Below are 27,405 nucleotides of genomic sequence, written 5' to 3'. Positions count from 1 at the left end.
TCAATTTTTGTTGAAATCAAACAAAGTTTAATTTTGGACCCCAACTTGGACAAACTTGAAAACTGGTCCCATAATCAAAAATCTAAACACATGTTTAGATTCAGCATATCAAAGTACCCCAATAATTCAATTTTTGATGAATTCAAACAAAGTTTAATTTTGGACCCTTTTGACCACAATATGAACCAATTTGATAGCAGGCCTACAAAATAAAAAATCTAAATACATGGTAAGATTCAGCATATCAAAGAACCCCATATATTCAATTTTTGTTGAAATCAAACAAAGTTTTATTTTGGACCCCAATTTGGACCAACTTGAAAACTGGGCCAAAAATCTAAAATCTAAATACATGTTTAGATTCAGCATATCAAAGAACCCCATATATTCAATTTTTGTTGAAATCAAACAAAGTTTAATTTTGGACCCCAACTTGGACCAACTTGAAAACTGGTCCCATAATCAAAAATCTAAACACATGTTTAGATTCAGCATATCAAAGAACCCCAAAAATTCAATTTTTGTTAAAATCAAACTAAGTTTAATTTTGGACCCTTTGGACCTTAATGTAGACCAATTTAAAAAACGGGACCCAAAATTAAAAATCTAAATACACGGTTAGATTTGGCATATCAAAGAACCCCAATAATTCAATTTTTGATGAAATCAAACAAAGTTTAATTTTGGACCCTTTTGACTTCAATATGAACCAATTTGATAGCGGGCCCACAAATAAAAAATCTAAATACATGGTTAGATTCAGCATATCAAAAAACCCCATATATTCAATTTTTGTTGAAATCAAACAAAGTTTAATTTTGGACCCCAATTTGGACCAACTTGAAAACTGGGCCAAAAATCTAAAATCTAAATACATGTTTAGATTCAGCATATCAAAGAACCCCATATATTCAATTTTTGTTGAAATCAAACAAAGTTTAATTTTGGACCCCAACTTGGACCAACTTGAAAACTGGGCCCATAATCAAAATTCTAAACACATGTTTAGATTCAGCATATCAAAGAACCCCAAGAATTCAATTTTTGTTAAAATCAAACTAAGTTTAATTTTGGACCCTTTGGACCTTAATGTAGACCAATTTAAAAACGGGACCCAAAATTAAAAATCTAAATACACGGTTAGATTTGGCATATCAAAGAACCCCAATAATTCAATTTTTGATGAAATCAAACAAAGTTTAATTTTGGACCCTTTTGACCTCAATATGAACCAATTTGATAGCGGGTCCACAAATAAAAAATCTAAATACATGGTTAGATTCAGCATATCAAAGAACCCCAAGAATTCAATTATTGATGAAATCAAACAAAGTTTAATTTTGGACCCTTTTGACCTCAATGTGGACAAAGTTGATAACGGGGCCCAAAAATCAAAAATCTAAATACATGGTTAGATTCAGCATATCAAAGAACCCCATATATTCAATTTTTGTTGAAATCAAACAAACTTTTATTTTGGACCCCAATTTGGACCAACTTGAAAACTGGGCCAAAAATCTAAAATCTAAATACATGTTTAGATTCAGCATATCAAAGAACCCCATATATTCAATTTTTGATGAAATCAAACAAAGTTTAATTTTGGACCCCAATTTGGACCAACTTGAAAACTGGGCCCATAATCAAAAATCTAAATACATGTTTAGATTCAGCATATCAAAGAACCCTAAAAATTCAAATTTTGTTAAAATCAAACTAAGTTTAATTTTGGACCCTTTTTACCTTAATGTAGACCAATTTGAAAACGGAACCAAAAATTAAGAATCTAAATACACGGTTAGATTCGGCATATCAAAGAACCCCAATAATTCAATTTTTGATGAAATCAAACAAAGTTAAATTTTGGACCCTTTGGACCTCAATGTGGACCAATTTAAAAACGGGGCCCAAAATCCAAAAACTTAATACACGGTTAGATTCAGCATATTAAAGAACTCCAAGAATTCAAGAATAAAACCCCATTGAAATTGATCAAGAAATAAGCAATTTATACGAAGTATCTTCTTTTGCACAATACTGTGCAATTGAATATTTCTTGCTATTGTGCAATACTGTACAATTGACAATTTCTTGCTATTGCGCAATATTGTGCTATTGGATATTTCTTGCTATTGCGCAATACTGTTCAACTGAAGATTTCTTGCTATTGCGCAATACTGTGCAATTGAAGATTTCTTGCAATTGTGCAATACTGTGCAATTGAAAATTTCTTGCTATTGCACAATACTTATTATATAATAATTTACACATCCTGTTTGGTGTGTATCTCCTACCATATCATTCACTACAAAAGTCTAAAAGTCTGAAAAGACCAGTTTTTGTCTTAATTTGCATGAACTTTTACTCGACATTCTCCAAAAGTATGACTTGTGTCTTAATTTTTCTTGACAAATTCTCATTTATATTAGATTTGTATGAAATTTACTCGACATATTCTCGACATTCTGAATATGGTCTTAAAATTTCTTGACAAATTCTTGACATTTGAATACTGTCTTGAAATTTCTCGACATATTCTCGACATTCTTATTTTTTCTCAGTATGGCTTGACATATTCTGAACATTTTGAATCGTGTCTTAAATTTACTTGACAGTTCTGAGTTTTACAAATCATGACCAATATTCATGATATAACTTTAATCTTTATTTCTCTTTATATGATATACTGTTGTTTCAAGTTACACTTCTTTACAACAAAAATAAAAGTTGGGCATGTAAAATAATTGAAAATTTGGGTATATAAATATTTTTATAAATGCAAATATGGCTATGAAATCTAAAGTATAAAATAATTCAAATGTGGGTGTGTTGATATAAAACAATTTCAATGTGGGTTTTTAAACAATTACAAATTTTGATTCCTAAATCTTATAAATTAAATGATTCAAACCAATCATACTGTAGACATATTTCATTCTACATTCATAATATTCAATGTTGATATGCTAAATAATTATTATACCAAAATGTGGTTTATATAAATAGCAAATTATGATGATATACAAATCATTCATTTAACAGAAGAAAAATTTGTGTAATGTCATCTGTTGGAATATATTAAGTATTACACATGGACAGGATGTTCCCCATAAAATTAAGGTATTCCACACCCCAGAGTACACGCAACTGTCAAATAGAAGTTATTGCTTTACCTGTAATCAGCCATACAACTTATCAGTTGACAGACCATGCCACTACAATTTAAAAAAGTTTGTTGATAGATGAAAATGAAAATCATCATTTTGATGAAAAAAAATTGAATTGAAATGGATTTTCTTCATCAAAATTATGAAGTTAATTATTTTAACATAAAAACAAATTGAGTAATTCCCAAAGATTAAAAGAAAATTATTATCTACTCCAGGAATAATAAAAAAAAAATGTATTTATAATGGGTCCCATCAATGATTTCTATAGATATCATCGGTCTTATGAAATGGTTCTCAAACAGACATGCATAATATAGATCTAAACATTTTTTTCTTTTTAGGAAGGAGTTATCACAAATATTTATTTTTGATAAAAAATTATAAAATTCAACTCTCAAATTTGAATAAAAAATGTTTTTGGGTTGTTCTAAAAAATGAATAAGGTTTTTGAATCAAGATGGGAACAAATTCTTTGACCTAAACGAAAGCCCCCCCCCCCCCCCCCCCTCTTTTTTTAGCCACACAAACCCAAAAGATGAATTGTGGGGTCCAAAAGAGATACAAGACACCTATTTTAGTAAAGCAAATTTGACTGGAAGTTTTGCGAACGGCAAAAATCTAAATGCTGTTTGTCAATACCTTTGACTTATATTCCAAGTGAAAACAATTACTTAAATGTTTAATAAAAATAAATCAAAATTAAACTACATGGGGGATTATTCAGGGTATTCCAACTTAGTTGCACCAAAAGGGTATCTTACTATACCAAATTAATCCTTGATTCTTCAAAGTTTAGTTTAGCCATAATAAAAAGGAGTATATAACAGCAATAGAATGTCATAAACAGTGCAGAATAAGTCGGATCACATTTCAGGCGAAATTTATACTGTTGAGATAGTGTCAAGACATATTTAAGACTGTCAAGAATGTGTCGAGACATATTCAGACATTATTTAGAATGTCAAGAATATGTCGAGACATATTCAGACATTATTAAGAATGTCAAGAATATGTCAAGACAGATCGAGACAAATTTAAGACAGTCGAGAATTGGTCGAGACTAATCCAGACTCTTATCAGATGATACAGGAAGTGTAGAGAAATTTTAAGACAATGTTCATAATGTCAAGACACTTGTCAAGAAAATCAAGAACCTTATTAGACAAATTCATACTATGTCAAGAATTTTTAAAAATTATTCAGACAAATTAAGAATGTCGAGTAAAAATCATGCAAATTCAGACAAAAACTGGTCTTTTCAGAGTTTTTGACTTTTGTAGTGATTATTATTTGCTTTTAAATATTAATCAGAAATAACCAACTTAAAATGGAAAATTTTAAAAGAAAAAAAAAAGAAAAAAAAAAATCCCCCCCCCCCAAATTTTTTGAACCCCCTTAAGATTCATCACCCCCAAACTCAATCCCAGCCTTCCCTTTGTGGTATGGTACCTTGCAGTACAATTTCAGAGAGATCCATACACTTGAACACAAGTTATTGTCTGGAAACTAGAAAAATGCTTATTTTTTGCCCCTTTTTGGCCCCCAATTCCTAAACGTTTCAGGCAATTACCCCCAAACTCAATTCCAGCTTTCCCTTTGTGATATGGAACCTTGTAGTACAATTTCAGAAATATCCAAACACTTACACACAAGTTATTGTCATGAAACTAGAAAAATGCTTGTTTTTTGCCCCTTTTTTGGCCCCTAATTCCTAAAATTTTGAGGCAATTACCCCCAAAATCAATTACAGCCTTCCCTTTGTGATATGGAACCTTGTGGTACAATGTCAGAGAGATCCATACACTTACACACAAGTTATTGTCTGGAAGTTACAAAAATGCTTATTTTTGGCCCCTTTTTGGCCCCTAATTCCTTAACTGTTGGTACCATAACCCCCAAAATCAATCCCAATCTTCCTTTCGTGGTATCGAACCTTATGGTAAAATTTCATGGAGATCCATTCACTTAAACTAAAGTTAGAGTGCGAAAACCAATGTGTCTTCGGACGACGCCAGACGACGTCGACGACGACGACGCCAACGTCATACCAATACGACCAAAAAATTTTCAATTTTTGCGGTCGTATAAAAATGATTCATCTCTTTTAAATACATCCAAAATTTGGTGAAGTGTAAAAAAATTGGGGTAACACGAATGACCGAATAACACCGTTATTATCCAAATAACACTTGAAATTTTAATATTAGTACATATTGTTGACTTTTAAACAGTGATTATTAAATAATATTATATTATAAGTGTATTTTATAACTTAAAAATGATTAACAGAAATCAGGTTAGTTTATAAAGATCGTTTTAAATTTAGTGTGTACATCCAGCATGGCGACCATTGTGATTTCCTTGGTCGCCATGTTGGATGTACACACTTCATTTAAAATAATCTTTATGAACTTACCTGTTTTCTGTAAATCATTTTTAAGTTATAAAATACATTAATAATATACTATTATTTATTAATCAATGTTTAAAAGTCACCAAAATGTGCTAATATTAAAATTTCAAGTGTTATTCGGTCATTTCAAGTGTTATTCTGATAATAACGGTGTTATTAGGTCATTCGAGGTACCGAAAAAATTGCAATCAGAAGTAAAAATCCTTTATTGTTTTTCAGTCCGGTCAAATACCTCTTTTTCCCATATTGGAGACAGTCGAAAGCCCGAAAAGCAATATTTATCCAGGATTTATTTCAACAGGGGGATGTCATCAGTATGGCACATGCTGATTTATCCGTATTAAGGCTGATTTGCTCATAATCTTTTAATAATTATTTGGACTAATCAGGTAGAACCTACCACTGCCTCATATTATCTAGGAATGGGCGACAAATAGCGTTGAGGTAATGACACCTCAACTCCCAAAAAGTGAATGGATCAAATTAAATAAAAATGATTTCTTTGCCATTGCTTGACTTGCCCAAAAATAGCTTAAGCTTTGTTTGAAACATCAAAAATGTATATGTTTCAAGAACCTGCAACTTTAGTCTTTAAAGACATATGAATATGTTTCCTTTCTAAGTTTCTGATCTAACTGTCAACAGCCTATCTTACAGCGATGTAATTACTTTGGGTATTTTCTACTTGGTATTCCTTGTTTTGTTTGATTGCGAATTACCAGATTACAAAACTTTAAAAGGATTTTGAAGGCAGTTCAAAATGGAAATATAGCGTCTTGGTAACCAAGATTGCAATGACTAAAATCCGTTGGGATACGGATCGACACTGTTATGGTTACGGTTTTAAAAAATATAATTAAAGCCTAATTAGTTTAGTCATAAAGGTTTGATCGAGATGTTTTCATATTGCCTTTTCAAGTTGGTGCTTCAATTGCTAAATCTGTAATAAAAAACGATAAGAAAGGTCTACCACGTGGCTTTGTTTACGCGTCCTTCGCAACAACCGGAAGTAATATCCGCATGATGATCACATGATGAATTCCAGCTGACGTCATATTTTGACAGCCATGTCAAAGAAAGAGAAGATGTAGAGCAGTAGTTGGAGAAGCCAGCAATTGAATTATCTACATTAGGTAAAGGCGTTGAACATGAGTAAAATGCAAAGTAAAATATGCTCTCATGCATGAGCAGTACATTCCATGACAATGACAAAACTGTCTTTTTATAGAAAAAGGGGGAGACAGTGTCAGAAATAGGGTAACATATGTATATTAAGACAAGGATTTGTATATCACTATACAAATCCTTGATTTCGTATACATCTTATGTCCAGTTGGAAATATAACATGTATATTCAGCAAGGTAACAATTCTTACATGTTTATGAGATATATAAATGTACCGTACTTTGCAATAGACACACACACTGTGCCAAATTTATAATGGGCTTGCTACATGTTACAACTGTTCAAGCTATCAGCATGATCAGTTTGCAAGAAAGAATCGGGGTCGGTTCACAACAATCGCTTTCTCAGGTCAGACCTCTAGATCACACATGAAATGCAAATGTACAATTGTACTGACTACTGTACAGTAGAGTTAGTGAATGAATGTGGTGATTCCATAAGCGACCTCCTTTATCATATTTATGAAATCATGCACAAGACTGATCAAAGGCTTATCCTTACGGGGTAAGATCTGACAGTCTCTAATAATCCGACAGTTCTATAGTCCAACAGTCTGACAGTCCTATTATAAGTCCGACAGGCAACAGCCTGATCGTCTGACCCATGGTCACTTGTCTGAAAAAAAAATACCTATAGACATGTAACTTTTGTATATACCTATAGATATATTTTTTAAGAGACCAGACTTTAGTGCCTGTTGTTCGACACATGCTTTGCCCCATGCTATCAGTGGCACCATGTGTCTGGCCGTATGCAGACTAAACTTTGCAATTAAGTTGGGCTTAAAAAAGTTTGAACTTTCCCATGTAATCATATATTTATTAGGTGTTTGACTCTTTTTTTCTTTCACCGAAAGTTATCTCGTTCACCCTGTAAAATATAAAACTACAAGTATGCAAAGTATAACATTATTTAATGCTCATTAGTTTAAAATAAATGAATGGTATTTAACCACCAAAAGACACCAGAATTCCTTTTAGAGCAATATATAATGATGATGATGTATGTATTACAAGCGTTATTTAGTGTTTTGCATCCCATTTTACCTCGAGCTCTGACCACACATAGGGGGCTGATTTGGATCCAAGAAAACTGACATATTGGTACCTTATAGTAAGCTTTCAAGGGCCCCAACATTATAAAATGTAAAACAATTCAAGCCAGAAAATTCATGGACCTAATATAACAACAGACAATAAATCAAAACAAAAATGACAGGCAGCAACCAAGTTGGCAACATGACCAACAACAACCATAGAATTACAGGCTTCTGACTTGGGACAGGCACATACAGAATGTGGTGGGGTGAAACATGTTCGTTAGGGCTCAACCCTCTCCTTACTTGGGACAGTAGTGTAACAGCGCAACACAAGAACAAAGCGTATAAATCTGTTGGAACAACTCAGATAGCCAGGAAAGGCACAGAAAAACTAAAAACAAAGACAAAAAGTACATATTTACTTAAGAGTACACACAATTACTGAAAGCTATTTCAATGTCAATTACTACTTATAAATAAAACATATTTATAATATATATATATATAAACTTAGTATATATACATCCAACAGATTTATTGTAAAGACCTTGTGAACAGTCTTCAGAAATATATTGATTTATGTTACTGTAAATTCAGTAACTTGCATGCATTTATTATTGCGACTTTTAAAGAATGGACTAAAATGTGAGATAAAATATTGTGATTTCAAGATAAACTGCATATAGATCCTGTAGATGTATCAGATATTGGAATGTGAGTTCTTATTATTGCGATTCTCGACCAAGTGCATTATGCTCATTAATAAAATCTTTGCAATAATTTCTGAATTTGCAGTACATATATACAGTATGTATATGTGAAATTCTAATTCAGCTGTGTTTAGTGTACTGTAAATTCAGAAATTAATGCATGCATTTATCATTGCGAATCACTTATTACTGGTAAAAGAACGAGATCGCAAAAATTTTGTCATTTAGAAAATCACTACTGAAATCATGATAGTTTTTATTATTGCAAATCTGGTACTGTAGCATTTAAGCATTAATTAAAACATCACAATAATTTCTGAATTTACAGTTTTGAATTTCATTTGAATGAAGGCTAAGCTATTCAGCACTAAAAAAATATTAGGAAACTTTATATTTTGGTTTATGTACATGATCTATACATTTGTACTTTTATAGTTCATTGGTAATTTAATTTTCTATTGCATGTATATATTGATTGACCTAAATATAGGTGTTAATATTTATTGTTCCCATAAGTGGAAGTTCTTAGACTTGCAAGTAATGACTAAAACATGATTATTTATTCTCCAGGGTTATAAGTAAATGAAAGAAATGTTACATCACTCATAAATTATGTAATGATTAGTTCATATGAGTACTATTTCTCCTGTATTTATAAAGCATTCCATATAAAGGGATATTTTTTGTTTCATCTAAATTACTGATTGAATTTTTAACAAGGATTCTGTTATACAAATTTTCACAAGCATCAGGTATAGTTACTGCAAACTTTTAGAAATATGTGTACAGTGTAATCTCAACAGCATTAAAGCACCATGATGCTATCTGAATAGATTTTATAATAGATTCAGGGTTCTCAGGCTAGTGCATGAGTCAATTTTAGAGAAACAGTACTTTTTGAAATCCTATAATACCATTTGAAAATACTGGGGAGAACACTGCATGTATTCAACTTAACTGTACAAGCCATGATATTGTCCTCTAACTACCATTTTAAAATTTATTTCTATAGTTCAGGCTATTTTGAGATATTGTTTACTTTAAAATGGAAATGGGTTTTGTATCTTACGTGTATATGTATACCATGTGCCATTAATGCAAATACATTTATGTAACAATGCTGTTGTAACTGCATATTTACTTTTTTAGTGGTACATGTAAATTGAGTTTGACAATGTTCATACATACATAGACCTGTATATATTACATACTTATAGATTATTGATGGTTTTTCAAACGAGAGGGTGTTTCTCAGCTACAATCTCATCGAAGGGTGACAGCCCTGAGATGAGATGTGGCTGAGAAACATCCTCGAGTTTGAAAGGCCATTGATAATCTGTTTATCGCTATTTTGCCTATGAGGTCGTTCATGTTTACATTGACAACGTCACATGCGCTCTTAGTTTCTGACGATAATTTTTCATCTCAAGCGAGTAGCATGATATGAAAAATTATCACCAAAAAAGATCAAAGTAAAAATGCACAAAATAGCGATAAATAAAATTATCAAAAAAAAATGTATGCATGGTCATGAAAATTATTTAGATATAAAAGTATATTCTAAAAGTATGATTGTTAGATTTAAAAAGTCATATCAAATTTATAGTTCACAAAATATTAGATTATTATTATGATTTCTTGTACACCTTATATTGGCCATTTGTACAATGTGTGTTTAGCCATACACTGTACACCTTTTGTCATAAATTTCAGTGTTCTATAAAATTAATCTACTCTTTTGAAAACATTTTAGTCATGCCTGAAAAGGCCGGAGTTTTTAGCAATTTTTGCACTATTTAGTTGCATATTTCTGAAAATCACCGAATAAGCTTGTATACCTTGCATACCAGACCCCCAAAAAAAATTCACTCTGAAGATCTGTAGGGAAAAAGTATGAGATATATTTTTTAAATGTTTCATTTACCTGTCAGAAATTAATTCTTGGAATTTTTATATGTGTATTTGAAACTCTCTCGCTGGTGCAAACAAAACAGATATCAGCATAATATTTAATTGATAATAAGCCATAATAACCATAAATAAGGGGAAATAGCCTACAATATAGTTGTTCATAGTTTAGATCTATAGACACAATGATAGATAAATTGTAGCAGATACATGTACATGTATGTTAAGTTCATATATGTTTTCATATTTTTCAGGTTATATAGGGAAACCAATATTCAGCATTAAATATAGTTAGTAATTTAGAGGTGAGTTCGTTTAATCATGAACATTTGTTACCCTAGGACACCTACATGTATGGAATCATGGGCATGTGAATGACCTAGATTATTATCTTATTATCTTAATTACCTATAGAGTGAATTGTAGAATTCCCCTTTCATTTTCCCTGTACACAAAAAAATTTTGACACCAAACCATATTTGAGAGTTAAAAGTGCTTTCCTGTTGTCCCATGTATGTTATATATTTATGGAACAACCTTTACTGACATTAAAATGAGTGAGTTATTTTTTCAAGTTTAGTTACATAAATATGCCAGGTTTGTCATGGATTCATGATTTTTTTTGTCACAAATAAAACTTTTCTTATAAGTGAATTTTCAACATTTAATTCCAATGGACTGGTGCACATATAATTATAAATAGAAAAAACCTATGCATTATCATATTCAAAGAAGTCATTCAAAGAGTTGCTATGTATGTACCTCTTTCCTTTCGCTACTGTGGATTAAGGGAAAAACATCGCTTGCATGGATATTTGATTAAGTTGTTTTGCCAAAGTCTGCATACAAGCCTATAGAAAATTTGCACATCGTTGAACATTTAAATTTGTGGTTCACCTATATATATATACCCATAAAATAAGATGAGGGGTGCTTTATTTTTGGTTAATCCAGACATTTTACTGTTTTCACTACAAATTTTGTCTAGTTTGGAGGCCCATGGGCACCCCCCCCCCCCCCCTTTTTCAAAATCCTGGATCAGCATCTGTTTAGTGCAATATGAAAGTGTATTTATTGTATATGTTATTGAATTGAGAATGGAAATGGGGAATGTGTCAAGGAGACACAACCTGACCAAAGAGCAGAAAACTACTCAAGGCTACCAGTGAGTCTTCAACGCAGCGAGAAAATCCCACAAAGGGAGGCATACATGTACATGTATCATCTACTTAAACAGTAATAATGCAATGCATGTGTACAAAATATATGCAACTGTCATAAAGGTAATTTAGATTAAATGTTACTTATATGTATATACATAAATGTTTGCAACTCAGCCATACAAAAAATAATTCAAGTTTAAAAAGACCAACCTTTGTGGTAGAGGTATGCTTATATCCCTGCCCTCTCCCCACCTTATTGAGTCACTTGTAAATAGAATCTATTACAGCAGCATATAATTTCACCTTTAGTAAAACATTTCATCATTTAAATTTGTTTTTCTGTTTATGTTGTAGGTTATTTTGCATAAAATGTCTGGTAAATCCAAGCTGTTAAAGGTTGTTCTCCTGGGAGATGGAGGTGTTGGTAAAAGTTCCTTAATGAATAGATTTGTAAGCAACAAGTTTGATGCTCAATCTTTCCACACGATAGGTGTTGAATTCCTTAATAAAGATGTAGAAGCGGATGGAGAGCATTACACAATGCAGATTTGGGACACGGCAGGCCAGGAACGATTTAAAAGTTTACGAACGCCATTTTATAGAGGAGCTGATTGTTGTTTGTTGACATTTGCTGTAGATGACATGCAAAGTTTTAGAAATTTATCTATGTGGAAGAAAGAGTTTTTATACTATGCTGACATTGAAGATGGGAATAATTTTCCTTTTGTTATTCTGGCAAACAAAGTTGATGTGGACAATCGTTGCATTCCAGAAAGTGATGGGAAGGAATGGTGTGCGAACAATGGACAAACTCCATATTTTGAAACAAGTGCCAAAGATTCAACAAATGTAGAAGAAGCATTTAAAGCTGCAATACGAAGGATAAGACAACTTGAAGAATTTGTAGAAATGAAACCATCGCATGGAAATTCTGTAGACTTGCGTAAAAAATCAAAAGCTCAACAGTCAGGATGCTGTAATTAATTTTTTTATCTGACTTTAATATTTGAAATCATTCATATGTTTTTCATTAATTTGCTATCACTAGGAAGCTTTTTATTTAATTGTTCTTCTGATGACAAATGGAAGCAATGTAGAGGATTTTAATCAGACGAGGAATGCTATCATTTGATGTGCAATCCAGAATTCATTTAAAATTTAGATACAATCATGCTAATGCAAATCCTTCTCATGTTTTTAAATCAATAGGTTTTCCATTTTATATGCCTATATCAACCAAGTGTTAACGCATCTCATGGTAAGATTTATTATCATGATTATGTATTTATAATTTTATTTATTGTTACACCCACCTAAAATTTGTACATTATATAGATAATAAGATATTGGAAATGTCGGGTTCTGATATTCATCATGAATATATATATCATGTACAGGAACAACTATTGCTAAAGCTTCACATTGCAGGGATACATCTCATTTTGTTCATATATACAATCATACAGTATAACAGTTAACTAATACTAACAATTAAACATGATTGATATTGGAATCAGAGATCAAATACTGGGACATGTATTCAATAAATAAAGATTATTAATTTTGGTCTTTTATGTAATATTTGTTTATGTATTCCTTCCCTGATTGGAGAAGAACATGTACACTAGCCATCTTTGTTGTTGACAGGTCTTCCTTCTTTAATGTTTTTAAAAATTTATGTGTGTTACAAGTTACTCTATTTATGATATAAAAAATAGAGAGATTATATATCCAAATAGAAGGTGGTAGGAATGTAAAACCATGGTTAAATAGTGATAATATTAAATGTACTTTTAAAACAAAACTTGATGCTTGATTGGTCTTGGATGCTAAAAGGTACCATGTTTAATGAACAATGAAGAGTAAGAAATGTTGTACTTTGTCCATTGAAATTGTTATAAAGGAGCAGTTTCTGTAAGTTTCCGTTTTCATTAAGATTCTAGAACTATATGAAAATAAGGAGATGTGGTGTGATTTCCAACGAGGCAACAATCCTTGAAAAATCAAAGGACGCCATGAAAGCAAAATGTCAATTTTCTTTGGAATTTTTTGCAAACAGAGGCAGATTATATGTTTTGTTGTGTAAACCTTGTTTAGATGTCTAAAAAATAGGAACAACAAGAATACCAAAGATTGCACCTTTAATGCACATGCACAAGTTGATATACTTACTTTTAATCAACAAATATCTAGCATTGACATGAAAACCCTATATTAGGTTATTTTGCAGTGCTTACGGTTTGGGCTTTAGAAGGGAGTTAGATCTTTGCTGTGTTCATTGTTTGATAAAAATAGTCTTTTTTTAACTTACTAATGTAAAGGGATTTTACTTTTTTGAAGTGTATTTGTTTTTCATTTTTTCAAAAGAAAATACCGGTATCAATTTTACTATGTGTGATTTAAAAATAAAAAGCATATTAAAACTGACAGAAATCACTGGGATCTATTAGTCTTAAGATCTGAAGAGTAATTGCAATATTAGTTATTACTGACTTAGTACAGGCTTTTCTGTAAAAAATTAGAAGAGAGATGTAATTTACAGACCAATAGCCCACTTTGATGACAGTCCCAAATTTTCACAAGTTCTTAATCAGGTCAGATGAATTCAATTGTTTATGTAATGTTTAATTATGAGTTTAAATACCAAACATGAATATCTGTAGGCTTCCATTTGTATTTAAATTACATAAAATGAAATATAGAAACACTAGAAAAAAGTAAAATTACAGTATCTACTATTTAAGGTAAACAAAACAACAACGAAATTCAATGTGTAAATGTTATATACTTGTGTACATTATGTCATTGCTTACTTTAAAGCAGATGATTTTATAAACTTGTAAGTTCATATGATTGTTGATTTTATTCATGTCTAATTAAACCTAATTGTATGCTTCTAATACATATTATTGTGTCTCATTTGGAATTCAAGGATTTGCAGTATTCATATTGAAAACGTTCAAGATACACTGTAAAACTTTTATGTTCAAAGTCAAAGGTTCGTTTCAGACTCTGTAAACCAGAACATTTTGTTGGCATTAATTCACATGGGTGGTGATCGTACAACATGCCTAGACTAACTTATATATGGACCGAAAATGTTTTTGACTTCTGGTCTCACCAAATTAAAATACCAGAAGTTTTCCTGATTGGGTGCAAATAACACATTGATTAAAATGTATTCAAAATACAAAATATGAAAAACATCAGAAATAAAATCTTGAAAATAGATCATGAAAACATGGCATGAAATTTTTCAGTATGGCAGTGTACGTGTTCAGATATTAACTCACTTTTTTATTGAAAGGGGGTGTAATTCCATAAAACAGATTATATGCTGAAATTGTTTTGGACGATTTTATGCTAAAAAAAATCCTATAAATTGTGGAAAGCATGATATAATTATATTTTGGGCCGATCAAAGGGGGTTGTACACATTCCCCCCTCCCCCTTTCCCTCCCTACCTGGATCTGCCGCTGGTATTAATTATGATTATTTGTACATGTTTTATAATGAAAAGGCATTATGTAATGGTGCTAACTATATAATGTTTTTCAAGGTCTAACAAATTACCTGTATACTGATAAACTTTAACCTTTAATCATGTGATATTATTACTTTTTACAATTTTTTGACATCATTCAAACATTTGTATTTTTAAAATAGGTAATACACTAGTACAAATGTTCTGAATACAGGAACACAGTTCAGCCTTTTCAATACATTTATCTTTGTCATTTAATCTCCAAAAACAAATTCCAGGTACGATTGTGATGATATGAGAAAAGGACAAAGGGAGACAACCACATCTGACACAGATATTTGTTCTCAACTTTTTTATCACAAGTGTGAATTGATAAGACTTTTTATCTTAATTTTTTTTTCTGAAGTATGAGAAATTTAATATTTTTAAAAAGTATTATGACATGAATTCCTGCCTTGTCCAGTAATATAGCATATCTTCTGCATAAGAGAGAGGATTTATTTATTATCAGGTGAAAAATTAAGTTAACATCATCATGTATATGTATAAATAAACACTTCATGTATTAATTATGCATGTAATTTTTTAAAAGATAGTTGAAGCAATTGATTACAAATATTTAGAAAACCAACAATAAGTAAGGAAACAACAAATCAGCTTAGCTTTAATTATAAGCTAGGAAATGTACATGTGCTTATGTTTAAATGTTACATTTACAGATATAAAGAAAGTGGTGTGGTTTTTTTTTAAGAATTTCTTATTGTTTTAAATTTAGACAAAATTTATTTGTAAGTCATACAGTATTTGTTTTTACAGATGAGCAAATGGTTGTACTAAATCACTCTTTTCTATGAAAATTTTTCTTTACATTTGTGTTTTTATGAGATCAAATCCACTTTTCTTATTGTTGCATCATTTTATCAAAAACCTTGCTGTACATCAGTGTACATGTATTTGACAAATCATTGTTAAAATATATTGTCAATAAAACATATGTGATATTATATATTTGTTTAGTGCTTATCTTTTCCTTAAATTTTATCCTGCAATCGACCTTTCTACTGTACTAATACAGATGTACAGATAACACGAAGCGATATACGTAAATTAGACGTATATAGTCTCCTGGTATCCTGCTTCTGTTGCGAGCGAACGGTTATGTCAAATTACTGTTTACGTCATTGTTCAATTTGGGGTCCTCATTGCTTTCCGCGTTTAAGTCATGTCGATTTCTTTCAAAAACAAATATAACGATTGGGATGGAAAAAAAATGTACAAAATTAATTGCAGGATAATTGTATTTATACTCAACTTGAAACAGGAGTAACAGCTAGCTGAAGCTCGCATTACACCTGTTTCTTAGCCTCGTACAAATACAGCTGATATTTAAAGACACTAAACAGTTATGGTCTATTTATATTAGGCCAGCCCCTTTCATAACAACTCTATAGAACATGCATCACCATAGACTTTACAGATTATATCCATGGCTTGTGGATCTGTGGTAACACATGCACACACACAGTCAGAATATTGTCTGAGAGTACTTGCAGTTAATGAAAGCTAGTTCAAAGCCAATAACAACTAATAACAAAATCATATATCTAAGCCTAAAATATCAATCAGAACACATATAACATCCAATGGATTAAGTGTAAAGATGTCAACTTGGCAGTAATTGTCAAATTATCCCTTACAGGAATTAAATTTTAAATGATGATTCTTGCCCTTTTTGCAATTTTACGAAACTTGAGTTGATAGAGAGAATCTTTTGATGGTTAAAATTATTCAACAAAGTATGATCTACAAATAAGTCAACATGGATGAATAGTCAATTGACCCCTCATAGGAGTTAATGCCCTTGAAAGACAAATTAGTCCCCTACCAATGAAGTCGAAGGGGACTTTAGGTTTGCACTGTATCTGTCTGTCCGTCCGTCAGTCCGGCAACTCAGTTTCCTCACTTTTTTAGCTCACCAGGGCTGGAAGGGCCCCATGTGAGCTTATGCCATCACTTGACGTCCGTCGTCGTCTGTCGTCGTACACTATTTCAAAAATCTTCTCCTCTGACACTACTGGGCCAAATACCTTCAAACTTTAACTAAATGTTCCTTAGGGTATCTAGTTTATATATTGTATCCGAAGTTTTGATCCATCGACAAACATGGCCGCCATGGCTAAAAATAGAACACAGGGGTCAAATGCAGTTTTTGGCTTATATCTCAAAAACTAAAGCTTTTAGAGCAAATGTGACAGGGGTTAAATTGTTCAATTGGTCAAGATCTATCAGCTCTGAAATTTTCAGACGATTCGAACAACCCATTGTTGGGTTGCTGCCACCGAATTGGTAGTTTTATCAAAATTTTGCAGTTTTTTGTTTTTATTTTGAATATTATTATAGATATATATAAACTGTAAGCAGCAATAATGTTCAGCAAAGTAAGATCTACAAAAAAGTTAATATGACCACAATTGTCAACTGACTCCTTAAGGAGTTATTGCCCTTTAAAGACAATTTTACACAATTTGTTCATCAAGTTTGCTCACATTTAAAAATCTTCTCCTCTGAAACTACTGGGCCAAATACCTTCAAACTTTAACTAAATGTTCTTTAGGGTAACTTGTTTATAAATTGTATCCGAAGTTTTGATCCATTGACAAACATGGCCGCAATGGCTAAAAATAGAACATAGGGGTCAAATGTAGTTTTTGGCTTATATCTCAAAAACTAAAGCTTTTAGAGCAAATCTGACATGGGGTAAAATTGTTCAATTGGTCAAGATCTATCAGCTCTGAAATTTTCAGACGAATCGAACAACCCATTGATGGGTTGCTGCCACGGAATTGGTAGTTTTAACAAAATTTTGCAGTTTTTTTGTTATTATTTTGAATATTATTATAGATATATATAAACTGTAAGCAGCAATAATGTTAAGCAAAGTAAGATCTACAAAAAAGTTATTATGACCACAATTGTCAACTGACCCCTTAAGGAGTTATTGCCCTTTAAAGACAATTTTACACAATTTGTTCATCAAGTTTGCTAACATTTAAAAATTCTCCTCTGAAACTACTGGGCCATTTACCTTCAAACTTTAACTAAATGTTCCTTAGGGTATCTTGTTTATAAATTGTATCTGAAGTTTTTATCCATCAACAAACATGGCCGCCATGGCTAAATATAGAACATAAGGGTCAAATGCAGTCTTTGGCTTATATCTCAAAAACTAAATCTTTTAGAGCAAATGTGACAGGGGTTAAATTGTTTAATTGGTCAAGATCTATCGGCCCTGAAATTTTCAGACGAATCGAACAACCCATTGTTGGGTTGCTGCCACGGAATTGGTAGTTTTAACAAAATTTTGCAGTTTTTTGTTATTATTTTGAATATTATTATAGTTATATATAAGCTGTAAGCAGCAATAATGTTCAGCATAGTAAGATCTACAAAAAAGTTTATATGATCATAATTGTCAATTGATACCTTAAGGAGTTATTGCCCTTTAAACACAATTTTACACAATTTGTTCATCAAGTTTGCTAATATTTAAAAATCTTCTCTGAAATACAGGTGAGCGATTCAGGCTCTTGAGAGCCTCATGTTCTTCGTTCTTGAAGATATTGATTTGATATTTGGTATATATAGTTTTATCATGACAAGTTATAGATCAATTTCGAAATTTGTTCTGGTCTGATGATTTATTCCAGAGTTATGGTCCATTAAAAAAATCCATAACTGTTAGAGTACTATGTTAAACCATATATCTGTACAAAGGGAGATAACTCATTTTTTAAAAGAAATTCTTTGGTAAATTGAGGAATTTTGTGGCAGGTTTATATGTTATTTTGTATAAACTAATTTTCTGAATGCTACATGTATATATATATATTTTTTTTTATTAAGTGAAATCCTTTAATTAGATAATAATCTATTTTTATTAAGGTATATATTTCATTACATTATATTGTGTAGATAAAAGTTGTTGACATTTTAAAGATAACTTACAAATCTATATTAGTTTGTGACAAATGAAAGAAAAAATATTTGGAACTATTAATTATATTTGATTGTAATTTGAAAATAGATATACATTGTATTACATCATATCTAAATTTAGAGAACTATTAATCATATCTAATGTTAGAGTGTTATAGGTTTTCCACACTTTTTTTCATCATGCTTGAAGATATTTATTCACAATTGGTATATAGTTTTATCATGACAAGTTACAGATCAAGTTCAAATTTTTGTTTCGGTCTGATAATTTTGTGCAGAGTTATGGCCCTTGGACTTGAAAAAATTAACTCATATATTCAGTTTTCCACACTGTTTTTAGTCATGCTTGAAGATATTGACTTGATATTTTCTTTTTGTTTACACCATGACAAGTTATAGAACAAGTTAGCATTTTGTTCCAGTATAATGAATTTTTACTCTGTAGGGGACTATGTATTGCCATGCAATACTCTCAGAATGCTTGTTTAACTATTTTTTTTTGCATAATTGATGAAGAGGAATTGTAAAAGCAAAAATACTCAGGCAAAATAAGATCTTCAAACAAGTCAACATGGTTGAAATCGACAATTGATCACCGAGAGGAGTTGAATTGCCCTTGAAAGACGATATTCCATTTTTGCAGTTTTTGCACACACTATGATAGAAAGAGAGAAACAGTTAAAAAACAATAACGTCCAGCACAATAAGATCTTCAAATTAGTCAACATGGCTGAAATTGTTGACTTCTTATAGAAGTTTTAACCCCTAAATGATTTTTGTCTTGCCTTGACGGAGTCAAAAAGCGAGATATAGGTATGCTGTTTCGGTCGGCGGCAGCGTCAACAATGTATTAGTTTGTGATTAGGTCTAGTTCATGGTGAACCACTAGTGGTAGGTCAATGATATTTGGTATGCAGTTGTATTAGCATTGGCACATCTCATTACCATGGAGATTATTTGGCCACGCTCCCTCAGTCAAGGTCTATTGACTTTGAAACTTTGCTTAGTTTACATGTATTTGTTTGTGATTAGGTCAGTTTATGGGGAACCACTAGTGGTAGGCCAATGATATTTGGTATGCAGTTGTCTAAGCATTGGCATATCTCATTTTCATGGAGATTATTTGGCCCCACCCCCTCATTCATGGTCTACTGACTTTGAAACTTTTGCTTAGTTTTCATGTATTAGTTTGTGATTAGGTCAGTTTAAGGGGAACTGTGAGTGGTAGCTCAATGATAATTGGTATGCAGTTGTATAAGCATTGGCACATCTTATTTCCATGGAGAATATTTGGTCCTTACCCCTCAGTCATGGTCTATTGACTTTGAAACTTTTGCTTAGTTTACATGTATCAGTTTGTGATTAAGTCAGTTAAAGATGAACCACTAATATTAAGTCAATGATATTCGGTATGCAAATGTATTGACATTTGCAAGTTTCATTTCCATGGAGATTATATAACCCCACTCCCTAATTATGGTTCATTGACTTTGAAACTTTTACATAGTTTACAAGTTAATGTTTGTGTTTAGGTTTGTTTGAAGGGAACAACTTATGAAAAGTCAATAGTATTTGGTTTGCAGTTGTATTAGCATTGCACATCTCATTTCCATGGAGATTGTTTAGCCATGTACCTTCAGTCATGGTTCATTGACTTTGAATATTTGCATAACTTACATGTTAAAATATTGCTATTTTAATTTCAACATGCATTATCAAAATAACAAATAGGCAAGACATATCTCTGTGTTAACAGTTTATTATCCATATTTTGCATTTTTGTCAAAATTTTAGGAGTTTGAGAGAAACTTTAAAAAGCAAAAAAGATAGAAAATATAATCTACAAGTCAACATGGCCAAATTGTCACAATAGTTATACTCAAAGGATTTATTGCCATTAAATGAGTTTTTTCATCTCTGAAACTTTAACAGTAAAAGTGATCATCAATACAAGACATACAAAAATGTCACTAACTAAGATTGACAAATAAGCAAACATAACTGATTGCAATAAGGAAAAAATGATTATTAAAATAGCATATTTTTACAAGGTGAGCAATTCAGGCTCTTGGGAGCCTCTTGTTTTATTAAGGAGATTTATATTCCAGGAAAACATTGTTAGGGGCAATAACTCTTATGTAAATAGTTGGTAAGTTGCAAAGTGCAATTACTGATCCATATGCAAAATATCTAATCAATATCTTGTAAAACCACAAAACAGTGCATGGAAAAAAGTGTCGGAAGAAAAAAAAGAAGAAAATAACATCCAGAACAATTTCTTAGCATCCTTCAATAGAAAGTTGGAAAGTCCTAATAATTGATCTTGAGGTAACAGATCAGTTTCATGTGTGACTTAAGGGAGTACCCAATACTTTGACGAAAATAGATTTGGCTCGTTTAATTTTCATAAAATTGACAAAATATTTACTTTCACTTGTTGACAAAGATTTGAACCACACAATTTACAGGAATAATTTCATTGGATGTATTATAGCAGTTTGAAAGACACTTATTTTGATCATTTAGAAGCTTGACTTCTCTTTACTAATAGTATGTGATTAAAGCGTTCAGCAGATTTTTAAAGAGTTAACTCTCTTAGGTGTTCTATACCCCTTTAGTGGTGCAAGATACACTTTCTAATGGTGGTACACCAATATGCCAAATATCATGAGTATATGTCATTAGATTCACAAACTGGTGTGCCAAACGTCAATATTTTCACTTTAAGGTCAAGGTTCTAGGTTATATAGGTTGGTCTTGTTGGTTAGTGACATATTGCCTTATGCTTATGCAGATACACTTGGACTCAATTTAACATTGATGTGAAAGTTCAAGGTCATATGTCAGTCCTGAAGTTAAATTCAACTTTGCATGCCAAATATCATAAGGCTGCAATAAAATATAACAACGCTGAAATGCCAGCGATATTTATAAATGTGACCTTGAAAATCAAGGTTCTATGTTAGTTACGATGGTGCACTTCAAATCATGTGGTGGTGATACACCCATGTGACTTAGACAATCTTAACTGATAAAGTGCCAAACAAATAATAATTTTAATCAAGGAAATATGTCAGTCACAATAGTTTGTGAAATGTTGTTTAACTATATTTCACTTGCATGCAAATAATCGAAAATATGTAAAAAGTTTCTTCTCCGACTAATGCTGACTTCGCTAAATAAAATTAAGATGTCATAGTCATAAATTGGTCATTATCCTCTATTCTTCATATATTTTATTTTGTGGGCCCTTTTTTCTCATTTTTTTTTCTATTATTCTCTTTTCTTTAAACTGATGATGTACAACTCCCAATTTAAGAAAATTTGACCATAGACCATTATGGCTGTTCTACACAGCTAGTTTTCATTTCTTTGAGCAGAAACATAATTGTATTATACGTCTCTGCTTCTTGGTCAAGGGTTTATGCATCTCTCTGTGTCAAAATTTTATTTCATGTTTAGGTCAGGTAACTGTTTCTGTCAATCTAATTAAAATATGGAACTCGGATTTCGTTATATTACATACGAGTGTATTATAACGAAATCAGAGTTCTATATTTTAATTAGATTGCTGTTTCTCTGTTACTTTAAGTAATGATGTCAAAGTATTTGTGTTCGCCTAACAGAAGTTCCCCTGGAAACTTTGTTATAAACAATGCCATAATGTCTGTTCCTATTGGAGCACATATTCTATTCCCTTTATTACGTAAGGAACAAATTCTGTAATATTTGTTGCAGTAAAAATAATATTTCAAAATATTTCTTCCGTTTGGAACTTATGTTATTAACTTTTATTTCATGACAATCCGTACATTGAATCATATGTGTCTGGCATGACTGTGACCTCATTTTTACGATCATTGGTTACTTTAATATATATATACATTGTAGTAAGGTCTTTATCTCAACTACGTTCAATATATTATTAAGTCAATCAATTAAGCAGATGAGAAATTTCAGCATTCATTTGCTTGTTTGAATGAGTATTGCATAACTAATCAGATATAAACAGCAGCCTGTGACGAAATTTTCAATGATGTTTAACTTCAATATAATAAGTCAAATAATGACAGACAAAACAATGCTTAAAAATTCGAACACAATTGTTCACAAAACTGAAGATTGAGCAACACAAATCCCACCAAAATCTGGTATGAACCAGTGGCGGATCCAGAAATTTTCTTAAGAGGGGGCCCACTGACTGCTTAAGAGGGGGCCCGCTCCAGTCATGCTTCAGTGATTCCCTATATAATCAACCAAATTTTTCCCACAAAAGGGGGGGAACGGGCTTCATAAAAAACCCTCTAAATCCGCCTCTGTGAACTCACGTGTTCTGGTAGAGTCAACAGTTCGCGGCAGTAATTGTTAAACCATAACACAGTAGCGAATTGGAAATGGCTTGTCTAATTCCTTGACATTCGAACTGCCTCATATTTAAGCTATTGGTAAATGTAGGTTATTCTACCTTTATTTGAGACCGAATGTGAAAGTTTGAAATGAAAAAATTTCAGGACAAACTTCAAAGAATAGACAAGTAGAAACAGCACAGGCAATGAAAAATTATATGCAATACAAATAAATACAGAGGAACTATTTAAGCAATAGCAACACGAACCCCTTAACAACAACAGTGAGATCAACATCAACACCTTTTATCTATATGAATATTTGTCATTTATTTTTATACAGAAACTTTCAGTCTGGTTTATTATCACAGGCACTTGTCTCAGAAAAAAAATTTCCTATATACATTAATATAACATATATATTATATTAAGGTATATAGGGGAAAAAAGTTCTGAGACAAGTGCCTGTGTTTATTATCTGTAAAAACAGGCATTCTGAGAGTATTGCATGGCAATACATTGTCCCCTACCGGTTAAAAAATCATTGTACTGGAACAATATGCTAACTTGATCTATAACTTGTCATGGTGTAAACTATATAACAAATATCAAGTCAATATCTTCAAGCATGACGAAAAAAAGTGTGGAGAACTTATTATTTAAGTGAATTTTTAAGTCCAAGGACCATAGCTCTGCACAAAATTATCATAACGGAAATTCAAACTTGATCTGTAACTTGTCATGATAAAACTATATACCAATTATCAAATCCATAACTTCAAGTGACGAAAAAAAGTGAGGAAAACTGATTATTTGAGTGAATTTTCTAAGACCAAACACCATAACTCTGCACAAAATCATCAGACCGGAACAAAATTCGAACTTGATCTGTAACTTGTCATGACAAAACTATATACCAATTATCAAATCAATCTCTTCAAGCATGACGAAAAAAAGTGAGTAAAACTGATTATTTAAGTGAATTTTCTAAGTCCAAGGACCATAAATCTGCACAAAAGAACAAAATTCGAACTTGATCTGGAACTTGTCATGATAAAACTATATACCAATTATCAAATCAATTTCTTCAAGCATGACAAAAAAAGAGGAAAACTGATCATTTGAGTGAATTTTCTAAGTCCAATGACTATAACTCTGCACAAAATCATCAGACCGGAACAAAATTCGAACTTGATCTGTAACTTGTCATGATAAAACTATATACCAATTATCAAATCAATATCTTCAAGCATGACGAAAAAAGTGAGGAAAACTGATTATTTGAGTGAATTTTCAAAGTCCAAGGAGAGACAGACAGACAGACGGAGTGCAAACCTAAAGTCCCCTTCGACATCGTCGGTAGGAGACTAAAAACAGGCAGATAAGATACTATGGGGACAATCAAATCATCACAAGTCGAAGAAAAACAGACAATAACATGGTGTGATCTCAGGTGCTTAAGGATAGTCAACAAAATAATGATCTATTATTCAGTTTTTCGAAAAAGAGAAATAAGATACCAGGGGACATTCAAAACTCATAAGTCGAAGAAATAGCCATGGCAAAAGAAAAAACGGAAAACGACACTACATAGTAAGATCAAGATTGAGCAACACGAACCCCACCAAAAACAGGGGCTGAAGTCAGTTGTTCCGGAAGGGTAATATCGAAGCAATTTAAGGTTCTGTTTAACCACTACTTTCCCGCAAAACTTTAGTAAGGAATGATAAGACAGTCTTATATCCAACAATTAATTCTTTGCGATAGGTTAATTGACTTTGACTTATCTTTAATCATTGTTAATGTTATTCACACTGTATTTGGTCTGTATTGTAGTGTTTCTACAAATGTAATCTTAATATGTTCAGTGGGGAATCTAGTGAAAAAAATTATCAGCCCTTGCAAACATTGACATATGGAACTCTTCATTGTTTGGTTAATATGTTCTCCGCATGCATGGCCATGGACACTATTGATTAATATGATTTCGCCACAAAAAAATCTAGTAAATATAGTGATAATGAAAACAAATTTAGACATAACAGAATTACCACATAATAATATCATTAACAGTCCTTTAATATTGTAAACATTAACAACATTAAGGCATGTTTGTTTGTGTCCTATATTGGAAGCACCAAGTTTATTATTCCTCAGTACGTTATTCATGTATGCAACTATCATAAGCCGGGGAAGAGAATTATTAAGGTCCTACTATATATCAAAATCATTGGTTGAATATCATTAGGTTTAATCTGTATTGTTTGTATATGTTAATACAATTGAATAGTGATTGATTTTTCTTTTCACAAACCCACAAAAAGCGTTATCCCATCCTCATGAGCATGACAGATAGATTTCTTCAATTACATGTATCACAAATAGGAGACTTCCAGACAGTATTACAACGCTAGTTCAAAATACGGTTCCGACTTACGGGAACTGGACAACTCCAATGACTTACATTCATTATTCAGGCTTCCAGTCAACAGATACATGCAAATTCGGAGAAAAAAAACACCTACCGTTTAAATAGAAATGCAAGTATTTCGCAATGGACTTTTAAGGATTGTGTACCCTTTTCTTACTTCAGTGCTAAACATAAGGAAATTTTACAGACTTGAAATCCACAGCCTTTCCCTTGTACTCTAATATTTCACAATTAAGTACCTATACTAAACAGGATTACTGCATGCAACACTGTCATGATGATTTCCTAAAACCAAGTTTTTAAATAAAGATATGATTTTAGTTAAAACATGTACAAATATGGACCTATACAAGTACACCTTCAAGCAAGTGAGCCTAATCTATGTATAAAATTTTATAACGAAAATCTCTGTAATTCTATGGATTTTCTGTCAAAAATCCTGGCTTGATTTGCCACAAAATTCCCAATTTCCATTAAATACCGTTGAATGAAAAAAAAGCTATGATAAATATTGCTGCTGTGAACGACGTTTCCCTTTTGTATATGTACACGTTTTTGGTATCATTGCACTTTGAACATTTCTTTATACACAGGCCTACAGAAATGGGTCACAAACCTCAGTAAGTAAAATAGTAGCCCTTGTCTATAGGAAAGATTTGATCTAATGTATATTAATCATTTCAGTAATCTGGGTATAATATACTGTTTACTTATTCTCTTCCCAGCAGTAACTAGTGAAAATAACACTTTATCATGGTGTACCTGAAGCGCTTTTCTGGATTTAGTTCCATCGGGAACGCTCAAGCACAAATATTCTAAATCCATGGATGTATAAATACTTGAATACTTCAGGACTTGGCAAAAAATAAAAAATAACCAACACTAATCTGGAGTCAATTTTGCTAGAGGTATTTGGAACCTTACAGTAGTATGTAAATAATTTCTAAATTTAACCAAGGACGTATATATATTGGTTAAAAAACCGACTAAGCCGGTTAGTATAGAGTCCCAGTGTATATGCATATATGGATTTACCTTCACTTCTGTGGATGTCGTATGAAATAGGAATGTTGAAGGATAAATAAGAGTTTAGAGACCTATAGTGGCTTAGGGAGCTACCATTTGATTTTTATGGGGGGGGGGGGGGGGGGCTAGGATGAAATTTGAAAAAAAGGCAGGACAGGAGTTTTGAGTGAAAAAAAGGCAGGATGAGCAACTTGGCAAAATAAAAAGGCAGGATGACAATTTATGTAAAAAAAGTCAGGATAAACTAATAAAAAAAAGGCAGGACCGAAAAGAGTGAAAAATAAAAAAGCAGGACACAGATTACAACTAAAAAAAAATGCAGGACAAAATTTTTCATCCTAGCCCCCCATAAAAATCAAATGGTAGCTCCCTTACGATAGACAAGATATGTAAATTCAAAGCTTTATATGCAATTTTCGTTTCTTTTAAATCTGAGATAGTGATGCAACATTGAATATATGGCGGTGTCCCGTAGTAGGAAAGATATGCGCATTCGCTAACAAACAGATTGACGTTTCTCTCCCCATAAACAT

The 27,405-nt window shown here is 31.8% G+C and overlaps 2 protein-coding genes across 4 annotated transcripts in view; one reads left to right on the top strand and one right to left on the bottom strand.

Moving 5' to 3' along the window:
• LOC127715485 (ankyrin-1-like) overlaps nt 1–6,392 on the bottom strand; it is a 99,648-nt gene extending 93,256 nt beyond the window's left edge. The window contains exon 1 of one of the 3 annotated variants that reach the window (XM_052221547.1): nt 6,253–6,392. The gene's annotated coding sequence lies outside the window, so the exon portion shown is untranslated. Of the gene's footprint in view, nt 1–6,159; nt 6,191–6,252 lie in introns of those variants that run through there. The other 2 variants (XM_052221545.1, XM_052221546.1) reach the window with 2 other exon arrangements.
• Nucleotides 6,393–6,598: 206 nt separating this feature from the next.
• Nucleotides 6,599–13,163, top strand: LOC127715489 (ras-related protein Rab-9B-like). Its single transcript, XM_052221550.1, has 3 exons — nt 6,599–6,716; nt 10,681–10,731; nt 11,944–13,163. The coding sequence occupies exon 3, from the start codon at nt 11,959–11,961 to the stop codon at nt 12,571–12,573; it is 615 nt and encodes a 204-aa protein (XP_052077510.1). The 5' UTR covers nt 6,599–6,716; nt 10,681–10,731; nt 11,944–11,958; the 3' UTR covers nt 12,574–13,163.
• Nucleotides 13,164–27,405: the final 14,242 nt, after the last annotated feature.

This window comes from Mytilus californianus, unplaced genomic scaffold, assembly GCF_021869535.1.
Source record: "Mytilus californianus isolate M0D057914Y unplaced genomic scaffold, xbMytCali1.0.p SCAF_9, whole genome shotgun sequence".
Taxonomy (NCBI): Eukaryota; Metazoa; Mollusca; class Bivalvia; order Mytilida; family Mytilidae; genus Mytilus; species Mytilus californianus.
The sequence above is the reverse complement of the archived record's forward strand: the minus strand, read 5'-3'. Positions and strand labels throughout refer to the sequence as shown.